General features: G+C 39.4%; 1 protein-coding gene across 1 annotated transcript; it reads left to right on the top strand.

The window, feature by feature from the left end:
- Window positions 1-895: 895 nt before the first annotated feature.
- Window positions 896-5,643, top strand: LOC309487617 (uncharacterized protein; the record flags this gene model as incomplete). The annotated part of the gene is made up of 7 exons (XM_082155338.1): window positions 896-899; window positions 935-1,177; window positions 1,351-1,422; window positions 1,591-1,653; window positions 1,921-1,985; window positions 3,341-3,387; window positions 5,580-5,643. The coding sequence occupies 7 exons, from the start codon at window positions 896-898 to the stop codon at window positions 5,626-5,628; spliced, it is 543 nt and encodes a 180-aa protein (XP_082011464.1). The 3' UTR covers window positions 5,629-5,643.
- Window positions 5,644-12,694: the final 7,051 nt, after the last annotated feature.

Here is a 12,694-nt window from a genome sequence, read left to right as displayed (position 1 = left end):
AGTATGAAATTTTAGACAGACAATCGCTTTAAAAACCACACCAAACTGTACATCCCTATTAAATTGCTTTTGCAGCACACATGATGCTCAAGTGATAAATGTACATCACATGCAAGTTGCTCTGATAAACAGTTTGCCAAAAAGCTCTCCATACACAATATGTAAAGATACTTGCATTTTATGCAGGTGTACTTCTGTTGTGAAAAAAAAAATCTTGAAAATACATTGGTGAATGTACATAAGTAGGAAATATTCTAGACTACACTTATCTTTAAAATACTTGTGTAACTGATGGCAGGGACTAGGGATAGGGATGATCTATGAATCAAATAGTACCTAGTTTATACACCAAGTAAACTGCCCTCTGTTTCTGATTCAAAGTCAGTGTGGAGTAGACGCCATCTTCATTACTGTAACAACATCTGATTAATTATTTTCAAACAAAATCGAGCACTTACAGTTGCAATTTAAGAAATACTCATGAATAAATATTTCTGTGTATTAATTTTACAATATGTCTTTAATAATACTTAACACTCGTTGAAAGCGTGAACAAATATTTTTTGCCAGATTAGGTCTTTAAATTGTAGACGGACTGCCATATACAGTATGTAGTAATGTAGCAATATAATATATTGGAAATGTGTTAATTACTTTGTTTCATTTCAGGTCCAAAAACTTTCTGCCTTGGGCTATATGCCCATATTATTTATAAGCCAGAGGCACAAGGGCACAGGCAAGTTGATGGCAGATGTAGTCACGCATCTGCCACCAACGTAAAACAACACGCGTTTCTTAACCAGCATGAAGAGGGCATATGACTTCGTAATCAAACTGAAACGAAAGATACGTTTTATGTATAGTTCATTAGTGTTTGTCGTTGATTTCTTTGACAATGTGTACTGAATTTATATTTTTGCTAACTTCACAACAGATGTGCCCCAGCCCCAGCAAGACCAGCCCCTCCACCTAGACCAGCCCCAGCAAGACCAGCCCCTGCCCATAGACCAGCCCCAGAAAGACCAGCCCCTGCCCATAGACCAGCCCCAGAAAGACCAGCCCCTGCCCATAGACCAGCTAATCCCACAAGACCAGCAAATTATTACACTTGAACTGTTTATGATCGACTCTCAGGCTCAGCAGCATGTGGAGTCTCTACCACCCAGGAAAAGACAAAGTAAGTAATCTTGCATTGCACCACATCTGTAAATTTGTCCTATGTTTTTTTTGCAATCAGTGCACAATATAAAACAAGTTACACAGGGTGAATTTCACCTCTTTTAATTAATTAAGCCACTCCTCCAAGATACTGAATATAAAATGCTTAACCTTTTTCCCTTGCACCTTAAGCCCCACTATCCAAACCAGGCCAAGGCAGACGAGCCCCACCATCCATTCAACGTCAACTAAAGAAAAGACCAAGTAAGTCATCTTGCCTTGCACCGCATCTGTAAATAGACCCCGTGGTTTTGTAATCATTGTATTAATATAAAGTTAACCAATGTGAATTTCACCCCCTTCTATGAATTAAGCCACTTCCCCAAGATACTGAATATATCATTCTTAATCTTTTCCCCTTGCACCCCTAAGCCACAGGTACAGGAGCCACACAAGCCCCACCCTCTACCCTGGCCAAAAAGAAGAAAACAAAAAGCAAGTAGACATTCTTATATTTGTTAAGTGTTGTGTATATTTGTTTCTATTCTTTGCACCCCATGTGTATATCAGCAGTCATGTGTTGGGTGTAAAGGTGTTTTTGCATGTAGCCCCCTTTAATTGGACCAAACTCAGGGTGTATTCACACTTGGTCTCTTTCAGCCCTCAAAGTGAACTAAGAACAGTGACTCATATATGAACACCTCAAGCAAACTCAGACCCATTTTAAGTTAACCAAACTTTTTTTTGCCTTTGTCATTTAAGGTTGCAAATGCAGTCGACAGACAATGTATCCATACGATAGGATATTGGAAAGACGGATGAATGGGGTAAGATGTAGAACCACATTTTTCATTAGGCTGTCTGATTATCTCTTGACTCATGTCTGTCTCATCTTTCAATCCACATGTGACAAAACGGTATCACTGAGCAGTACTTATCAACCCTCTCACAAGTGCTACCCCTTACGAAAAAGAAGTATACTTCAAGTTAATTTTATGAAGTATACTTAAGTCATGTTCAAGTATATTTGTAAGTATACTTTATGTAGTAAGTATACTAATATCAATGTGTACTTGTAGTAGATTTGTAAGTGTACTATTTCAATACTGCTTGGGACTAAATTGGCCCACTTTTAGTATATAAAAGTATACGTTTAAGTATACTACAAGTGTAAACTAAGTACACAACTAGGTTTCTCTTTTTTTTTTAATGCATCTTTACTACAAGTGAATTTATAAGTATACTAGTAGTTTACTATTTTAATACCAGCAGTACATTTTTTAGTTTATGATAGCTGGAAAATTCAGTCAATGGTGGGGAAAGAGTAAAGTAGAATTAAAGTAAATTCCGATGTACCGATGCCAGTGGACTAGCCAACACAAAATTTCATATACCGGTATGCAGAATTAGAAACATATGTTTTACGTAAATATTCTAAACAATATTTTCACAAGTTTCATAAGACTATATATGAAAACTATGTAAAAAAAAGTTTGTTTATTTATTAGGCTACTCGATCAAAACAGTTAACAAAACTACAAGCCAAGTATACTTTGAATACTTAATTATACTTTTAAGTATATCTCGATAAAAAGATAGAGTACAAGTACAGTCCAAATATAATTGGACTTTTCTCTCAGTATAAGTCAAGTACACTTAAGTGTAATTAAGTGTATTTCTACGAAGTACATAAAGTGTATTTATAATTATATAAAATTTAGACTAAAAGTATACTTTCTTATTGTTTGTTTAAAATAAGTATACTAATAGAAAATTTGAATTAACTTCTTTTTCATAAGGGACATCCTGTAAATCCTAAACAAAAACAACAATGCAAATGGAATGCGACAACAGATTCTTATTTTTTATTGAGCTTACAAAAAATACATAAGTACTCTTGTTAACTAAATGATGTTCCAAGTAAGAACGCCAGTATAGAGAGCTAAGTACAATACAAACATCATTATTTGAATGGTAAAATCATTACAGTAACTTCACAGAATTGATTTTGTGTGTGTGTGTGTGTGTGTGTGTGTGTGTGTGTGTGTGTGTGTGTGTGTGTGTGTGTGTGTGTGTGTGTGTGTGTGTGTGTGTGTGTGTGTGTGTGTGTGTGTGTGTGTGTGTGTGTGTGTGTGTGTGTGTGTGTGTGTGTGTGTGTTTTTGTGTGTGTGTGTTTCTGCAGGGGAAGGCAGCAGAGGTCAAAGTGCGCTGGCTACCTTGCTCTTCCTGGTAAATGATGGCCGATGTCATTTAATCCATAACCACACACGGTATTAGTGTTTTAAAATCTGGTCCCTTTCAGCCTTCAAAGTGAACTTTGAAGTGAAAGTGGGACTGATAATTGTTTTGGGCACAAGGAACTATCTAAGCATACTCGGATCCCTTTTAAAGTGAACTGAACTGAACTGAGACCACATGAGAACGTGCACACCAGCCTTCAAGTAGTCATCTGGCTCAAGTTTGGTCATATGACATTTTACATTTACATTTAGTCATTTAGCAGACGCCCTTATCCAAAGCGACTTACAAATTAGGACTAAGTTCAGCGAGTCATCATAAAGAGGCAAAAGCAACAACAACGCAGGAAGTGCTCAAAATACGAAGTTCAGGTATTATTCAGAGTAGCATAAGCCTGATAAGTGATGTTTCAAAGGGAAAGGATTTTTTTTTTTTTTTTTTTCTATAAGGTTAAGTGCTCGCGGAAGAGATTGGTTTTCAGCTGTTTTTTGAATGTTGTCAGGGATTCTGCATTCCGGATGAGGGTGGGGAGAGCGTTCCACCAGCATGGAACTGTAAATGAGAATGTTCTGGAAAGTGATTTTGTGGCTTTCTGTGATGGAACCACGAGACGTCGCTCGTTGACCGATCGTAGGTGTCTGGTAGGGATGTAGACTCGTAGGAGTGAGTGAAAGTAGGAGGGAGCTGAGCCTGTGATAGTTCTGTAAGCAAGCGTCAGTGCCTTGAACTTGATGCGAGCAGCTAGAGGTAGCCAGTGCAGAGAGATGAACAGAGGAGTGACGTGAGCCCTCTTGGGCTCGTTGAAGACAAGACGAGCTGCAGCATTCTGGATCATCTGTAGGGGTTTGGTCGCACATGCTGGGAGTCCAGCCAGAAGGGCATTGCAGTAGTCAAGCCTAGAGATGACCAGGGCCTGGACGATAAGTTGTGTTGCATGCTCAGTTAGGAAAGGCCTGATCTTCCTGATGTTGTGCAGTGCAAACCTGCATGATCGAGCTGTCTTTGAAATGTGATCTGTGAAGGTCAGCTGGTCATCAAACGTTACTCCAAGATTTCTGACCGATCTTGATGGGGTGATTAATGATGACTCTAGCTGGATGGTGAAGTCGTGCTGTAGAGACGGATTGGCAGGGAGGACGAGAAGCTCAGTCTTTGCCAGGTTGAGCTGCAGGTGGTGTTCCTTCATCCATGTGGAGATGTCCGCCAGACAGCTTGAGACCCGTGCAGCTACTGTGGGATCATCTGGTTGAAAGGAGAGGAAGAGCTGTGTGTCATCAGCATAGCAGTGGTAGGAAAAACCGTGTGCCTGTATGATGTGTCCCAGTGATGTGGTGTAGATGGAGAAGAGGAGGGGACCAAGAACTGAACCCTGGGGAACCCCTGTGGTCAGCTGATGTGCTCTGGATACCTCGCCTCTCCATGCGACCTTGAAGGACCTACCTGTGAGATAGGACTCAAACCAGTGGAGTGAAGTTCCTGTGATGCCCAGTGATGAGAGGGTGGACAGAAGGATCTGATGGGACTGATGGGACTCAGATATGACATCTGAAGCAAATGCATTCTAACCTGTTTGCCCTATACATTTGCTAATTCTATTTTGTTTATTTGGGTTGTTTTATACGGTGTTTGCCAAACAGCAGTTATTTTTACAAAGTGAAACCTCCCATTATGAACCAAATGTAGTCCAATTAAAATGGCCTGTGAGGTCAAATGAACCAAGAACAACTCTCGTCTCTTTGTGTTCACATTATGAGTTCACTTAAAGATGATGCAGATCACTTTCTAGTCCACTTCAGCTCTGATGGGGTATTAAGCCCAATTCATAGTTACATGTAGATGTGACGCAGATGCCTTTGTGGTGCCATTGCGTCTTTGCTGACCCCCTCTGCGACCAACATAGAGGCCTTTAACCACATCATTTCTGATGTGGTTAACCCGATGCAGAACTTCAAAGGGTTGACTGTAGGGATGATTGTGTCCAAGTTTTCACTTGGAACAAAATGACTGCTGTTTGACAAACGCCATTTAAAATAAACCAAAATAAATTATCCAACAGAAAAAGGGTAAACCTTTATTTTTCAGCTTCAGATGACATATCTTCAAACTTGAGCCTGAAGACTAGTTGTGAGCTGTAGGCTGTACTGTATATGCTGTGTGTAAGATGACTTGTGGACTATTTACAGTGGCAGAGTCTGGGAGGACACCTGGGAGCCAGCCAGCAAATTCGCCTGATGACCTGTACTTTTACTAATACTGTTACTAATACTATTACTAATACTAATACTGTTGTACTATTTGTTTTGTATATATTTGTCAATAATTAAATTCACTATTGTTACATTTTATGATTGGTCTGTCCATCATTGACTGCAGTGAATAATTAATGTGTCATGACTTTGTGCTGTATTTGCTGGGAAAAGTAAGATAGCGGAAAGTTGCATGTAGTGACAGTCAAGTCAAGTCACCTTTATTTATATAGCACTTTTTACAATACAGATTGTATCAAAGCAGCTTCACATTGATAACATGAAAATAATACAACAAAGTTTCTTTCTAGAAGAAAATTACGTCCTTGTCCACCTTAAGGCAGATTAGCAAGCCAAAAGCCAATGGCCTAAGGCAACCAGAACAAGTACCAAATTGGCATTATACTAACTGATCATGAACATTTTAGTCAGTATTTACGGTAATTTTGGAGCAAAGTAAATGGGCTCCTATCCCTGGTGACAGATGCCTCCGTCATCAGGATGTATTACTGAAAGACTGCATCCTTTCTTACCTCTGATCGCTTGCACACAATACTGTTTTTTATCATGGTTGTCTGTTCAGAACAATTATGAGAGTTCTTAAGACATTTCAAACATTCCCAATGAAGAGAAGAGGCACATTTATCAATTTTCATCAATGGTACATGGGTCAGCAATGATTTTTCAGGTCAAGAAAGAACTATGACAAAAAATATGAAAGTGAATTGAAATCACACAAATAATTTTTTCATCCTCTGTGTCAACAATCAACATACATTATGTGCATGAGATAAGGTGTATGTGCATAAGTACATCAGACTTCAGAGATCAGAAAGACCGGAGACATGAGCCTGAGAAATCGTTAAAGCCAGGAACATTTCCAGCCTGGCCATCAATATAATTTAAAAGTCTAATGTTTTCTTGTCATAAAACCAGGGAGATGTAGGTTTCCTATGTTTCCCTGACAATATGGAACGTGCCAGGACACTGAGGACATCAATCTGGTCACCCCGGAGTGACTTGACTGTGGGCGGTTTACTAAGGCCTATGACAGTGGTAAATCTAAGGCCTGGCTGTGCAAGGTGGGCCACATGTGGCCTGATGTGCTGTTTAATCTGGCCTATGTCTTCATGATCAAAGGCCTCTGGTCTTAATTGTCAGGAAAATGTTGCATTATTCATGAAATACACTCAGTCCCCACTTATTCTAACCCTAACCCTAACTCTATCTTTATTCTCCATGCCAAGTATGAGCTCTTATCCTCAGGCATAAGATATAGGGGATCCCAATGTAAACTAAATATTTCTAAACTATAGGCCTAATTTAAACTTACCTCAATTAAAAATTTTAATAATGTTGCTTGAGGCTGCAGCGGTTGTGCAATAGCTTCATGACATAATGCATATAGGGTTGTGTGTAGGTTGAAAGATGAGCAATAGACTGTGGCTTTGATGTGCTTCAGTCTGGCTACATATCACTTTGTTTATGTTGTTTTTTATTGTAAGTATATGTCGGATGTATGATAAAATAATATGTTAAGTTTTATGTGTGAAGTATTTGAACTCAAGGCAAATATCCCTCTGGGGACAATAACGCTATCGCCTGCAAAATGGGCTTCATTATATGTAAAAATGTAAACGTTGTCGTAGGACTATAGCAAGCACATCATTGGAAAGGTCTCAAACCTCAACAGTAACATATGTCAGTCTGAAGAGGATACATTACTCCTGATTTGAATTATTGACCTCTGCTCTGAACCTTGAACCCAGTACATGTTTGTACAGGCTTGTCATTTAGCAACAGAATGTGCTACACACATATGACCAGCTGTTATAGAAAGCTCTGGACCTTAGCTGTCACGCAGATATGGTATCCAATGTTTAACCACTGTAAGCACTGTCAAATATGGTAATAAGCTATTTTGACTTATTTAACGATTCAATTTTTAAAATCTGGTGAGACCAGTGTGTTCCCCATCCCCCCAAAAAACAGGGTATATCCAAAATTCTACACTGCCAACTTCTACTTATGAGAAATATACCAATATATTTTAAAACTACAACTTCAACTAGAGACACCCACAGAACACAGTTACAAAGCTAGTGTTCTTCCGGGCTGGGTGGGTGGACTTGTTCGACGACTCTGTTTTTCTGCTGTTTGCTGTGAATGGGCTTCAACTACACTCGAAAAGTTCAAAACTGAGCAAAGTGTTGTTGCTGGTGACAAAACCACTGATTAAATATGTACATTGAAGCTATACTGGCGTTAAAGACCCCCTGACCTGCATTGAGGGATATGGGATTCATATGTGACCCGCTCAGCCCACTTTGTAGTGTTCTGTCTTACAGCATACTGTAATGTTTCACCAATAATAATACTGGAATGACATTATTAAAATAATGTAATGAATACCATGATAACATCTAAATAAATGTTGATAGATGTAGCATTATAGTTTTAAAAATATCAATAATCAAAGCAATCCAGCTTCCCTGGCAATAAGACATCAGCATTAAAAGAAATACATATAAACCATATGATCTCATGAATAAATGTTATCTATGTATCCATGTAAGATGTATCTAGGAGATGGAGGAAACTGTCATGATGAAATGTCTTCTTCCCCCTAGTATAAACACTGTACTTAAGACGACACACCACATTTTAGGCTTTTATTAGCTTATACAACCACAAAACAACACACATAGCTCAGACACATAACAAAAATCACAAATGCAAAAAGTGAAGAGCATGTCAAGTGATTACAAAGGCCTGGTAGGGACTGACCCTGTGATACATGATGGGCCGCTATGGAGTGATTTGCAGTGGTGGTAGTGCAAAAGTAAACATTGCAGGGATTTAATCAGTGCAAAGCTGTTTTATATTACTATGGAAAAAAAGAGTGTAATAGTATTGCTTAACAAAAGCAATACAAAGAAGATCAAATAAATAGAACAACAGAAACTTAAATATATTTATAAAAAAGAAAAAAAGATTATACAAGCCAACAGGGGTAAATGTTGGGACCACGGCCCAGAATGTGTGGAGGGGCAAATGTAGCCTGTAAGACAGTGAAATGGATAGTGGATACTAGACAATAGACAAAGTGATGTGATGGTTGGCACAGGGTGAGACTCATGCTGGAAAGTCAATTTCTCCCCTAACCTTTTCTGTGACATTGAGTTGCTGGTTTGCCCTGGGGACAAATGACCTCCTCGTTGTTGAGCATGACAGAAGACTGCTACTGCAAATTATCCTCAGTTTGTTAAATGATTAACCTCAGCTCCATGCCAAACACAGAGCCAGCTTTCCTTACCAACCTGTCCCAGCGGCCCTCTTCTTAATGCTGCCTCCCCAGCACACATCAGCATAAAAAAGGACTCTGGCCATGTTTAGTCTTGCTCAGAGTCACTGCTGGTATGGTACTCCTCAGAATCACTATCAAAGTTAATTTCGGTTTCAGTCAGAACTTGAACATAACATTTCTTTGCATGCTTTGCCAGGCTGTTGCTTGCTTCCTTGTTCTTCATTGTCAAGCTCTGTAGACCTCGGATACCATCTTGAAGCAGACCCCACGTCTTACCTTACGTTAAAACACATTGAGCCTTTATTAATCAGAAACATTCAGAAACATTGTAATGTATGCCAAGTATAACAAATACATACCTGATGTCACATTAGAAAGCTGGGATGACATCTGCTTCAGGGTGTCTGCACGGGTGCAAAGAGACTTCCAATGTTTGTTCATCTCAGCAATAAGAATCCTCTTCTCCTCCTCAAGTCTCCTTACTGCCATCACAATGTCGAACGCTTTCCTCTTTGTCCTTAGATCTACAGAGTCTGAAATACATAGATGAAACATAAGTCAGTTGTAATTAAGTTTAGCATTTCAATATTTTCTGGGGTTACAATCGAGCCATGACAGATTTTGTCCTACTATGTGACTATTTCACAAAGTCAATGGAATTGTGTACATACCACCGTGTGTAAGCTGCCATGGCCAAACAATCTCGTCAGAAAGAATGGTGTCCAATGTCAGTTGTTCTGCATTAGGAACCAAGGTGTTGTACTTTTCCACTACAGAAGTTAAGATTTTTTTTCCTCCCTGATCTTTCGGCGGATTCGGGCACGTCCTTTGCATCCGTCACTATCCTTATAAAGACGCTGGGACCTCCTCTTAACACTTGCCACCAGCTCCTCTATGCGGTTGGCAACAGCGGCAACATCAGCATCATTTGGGGATTTTGTTGCTGAGAGGAAGAAATTAAGAGATAAGAAATATGCTTCTTGATTCCATGAAAAAATATTTTTGGTGTATGAGCAAAATAAAGCCTCAACAATCTTTTCAGATTTCTCTGTAACTGAGAGTCTACACTTGTAGCTAAGTTTGAGTATAGTTAGGTTCTTTATTGTCCCCATGGCGATAATATTGTCCACACGTCATCAGCAATCAGAGTATGTGCTCTTTGACTACGATTACAATGAGCCTCTTTGGAATTGCAGCCAAGCTTAGTCAGAAGTGATACATCAAGCACCATATCAAACAGTATAAAACAGTATATCCTACCTTCTGCCCACTCATTGACATCAAAGATCCACCTCTCCAGTTGACTGTCTGAGATGTCCATTACCGTTTTCATGGCCTCCAGGTTATGCAGCTGGCATTGCAGGGCTATTTTGGCCTTCAAACATAAATGACAATGAGGGAAACGCCTACAACTTTGACAATTGTTGATAAGGATCGTGAAGTACCTTCACTATTAGAAAACCACATACAACACTAATTAAATATACAGTATATTCGTATATATGTGGACTATCAATATATATGGTATGAACATTTAATATTTTATTTTACAATATCGCTATGCATTTTGCATAAGGGAAAACTGGTGTCTTTACCTTCCGATATCGGCGGGCAAGGGTAGAAGCCAAGTTGTCAAACTTTTGTTGGTTCCAGCGCATGGCCATGATCGTCAGCATGTCTATGCGTCCTGCAAAAATAAAAAATATGAGATTATCACCTTTCTTTCCAGTAGCAGTAGGAGAAGAAACTGTGCAGACAATAATAACTTACAGTACTTTGGAACTATTAATCTGCTGTCTTGTGCCAGTTGATTACTGTCCCATGAAAGGGTTGCACAGGATAGTGAAGAAATAGCATGAAACAGTGGCGCAGGACAGTAGTCAAATGGCTTAGAGCACTATGGCAGGACAGTAGGTGAATGGTACTCTGATGTGTATTTTTTATATCGCACTGCCCTTCCTTATTATCCTCACGTCAAATAAAATAGGATGATGGTATTGTAATCTATCCATCCATTTATGTTGAATATTCTGAGCTTTATATTTTCAGAGTCAGCATATATGCATGAGCTCAAAGTGGCTCACCATTGTCATCAGGATCAAAATTTACTGGTTACCTTACCTGCTTTTGACATGTGCTTTGTCGTAACAGCAATCCTCGAGAGGAAGGCGTTGCACTGCTCCACCTCTTCCCCAAGAGTCGAACCAGCCCCCTCCTGATATGCTCCACTCCATTTTACCTTTAAAAAAGAAAACAAAAAAAGAAAACCTAAGTGGCAACAATATTATGCAGGATTTCAGGGAAAGAAAATGTCATGGACAATAATTTTTTCTTACCTCATTTGAAATCATGAGCTTTGGCATGAAAAACAGAAAGAAATGGCCTCATGGTGAGGAGATCCTGAAGCTCAGGGCATTTCTCTGTCACTCTCTGGAGGTAAGGCCAGTATTTGCATGCCACATCCATTGCAAAAAATGTAACTGGCTTACAGGCCATTTGCTTTTGTAGGTACAGGGGGTAGGCAAAAATCTCCCCCCTGAACATATTGAGGGCACGAAGGAGAACCCCATGACGACATACAGCGAGTTCCAGGCCCTCCTCGTCTGTTTTTCCTGAGGACTTCTGAGACGTTTCACGCGCCGCTGACCATTGCCCTCCACAGACACCTCTTCCAGAGACCTAAAACATGGAAGATGGTTAACAGTCCAAACTTGTTCAAACAAAGTACTCTGTAGGACATGGTGTTTTATAGGTAAATATAGTGAAGTTGTGCAAGTTTACATGACTGGTTGAGGTATGGACATAGTCCACGAATTTTGCAACGTCATCATCATTCGCGATGAACACGCCATCAAAGATGGCTTTTTCCTCCGATCTAAATAAAAGAGATACAAATTAACTTTAAATATTCATATGATTTTGAATTCACAGCAGTTACTTTCAAAGTAATGGACCGTCAATGCACACACAGTACCTTGCTGCACTCTTGAATCTGTAGTGCTTACGGTTTCCATCAACGGATACTGCAAGCATGTCTGGGCTGCACGCTGGGGAGTCAAAGTGGTCCTCCTGGCATAATTTGTCCACTTCGAATCGGACAGCTTCCCACTGCAAGAAGCTTTTCCGGAAGCTGTCTGCTGTGATGTTTCCGCTCTGTTTCAAAGAAGAGTTGAGTAAAAGAGAACAAAAGAGAACAGTAAAACGGATCAAATTAAACAATATACTCACTGAAGTAAAATGTTCTAAATGGATGCATTTTGGGATGTTTGTACAAACTTTGTTACCACTCCTTAGAATACATATCAAAGGAAATAAACAATGTGTAAACTTCACTCATACACTATACACTGGTGTATTTGGGGGACCTGGCCATTAAACATACAGGATAGTTTGACATTCAGTCTAAATCTATACGCAAAGAGAGCTACAACGGCTTCCATACTGTTTAGAAGTAAGCCTGTGCAATGTTTAGCCCATTAATCCAAGGGAACACTTCTGGGATCAGGAAATGATATTGGGGAGAAGATGTCAAAGTCAGTAGCCATTGGAGTTGAATTTGAGATCTTCAGAATGACCTGTTTTTTCATAAATGTCTCAGTGCAAACTGCTGATGAGAGAACATGAGTTTATGGTTGTCTATAAAGGGTCTAATGGCTCTTTTCATGTGTGCTATCATCATCATCATGCCCTCATAGTATTATATATGGAGTTACGAAATTATTACCACAAATACTTACACGGCCAA

This window comes from Leuciscus leuciscus (genome assembly GCF_965113295.1).
Source record: "Leuciscus leuciscus genome assembly, chromosome: 23".
Taxonomy (NCBI): Eukaryota; Metazoa; Chordata; class Actinopteri; order Cypriniformes; family Leuciscidae; genus Leuciscus; species Leuciscus leuciscus.
Note: the sequence above shows the minus strand (reverse complement) of the source record. Positions and strands in the feature narration are given on the sequence as shown.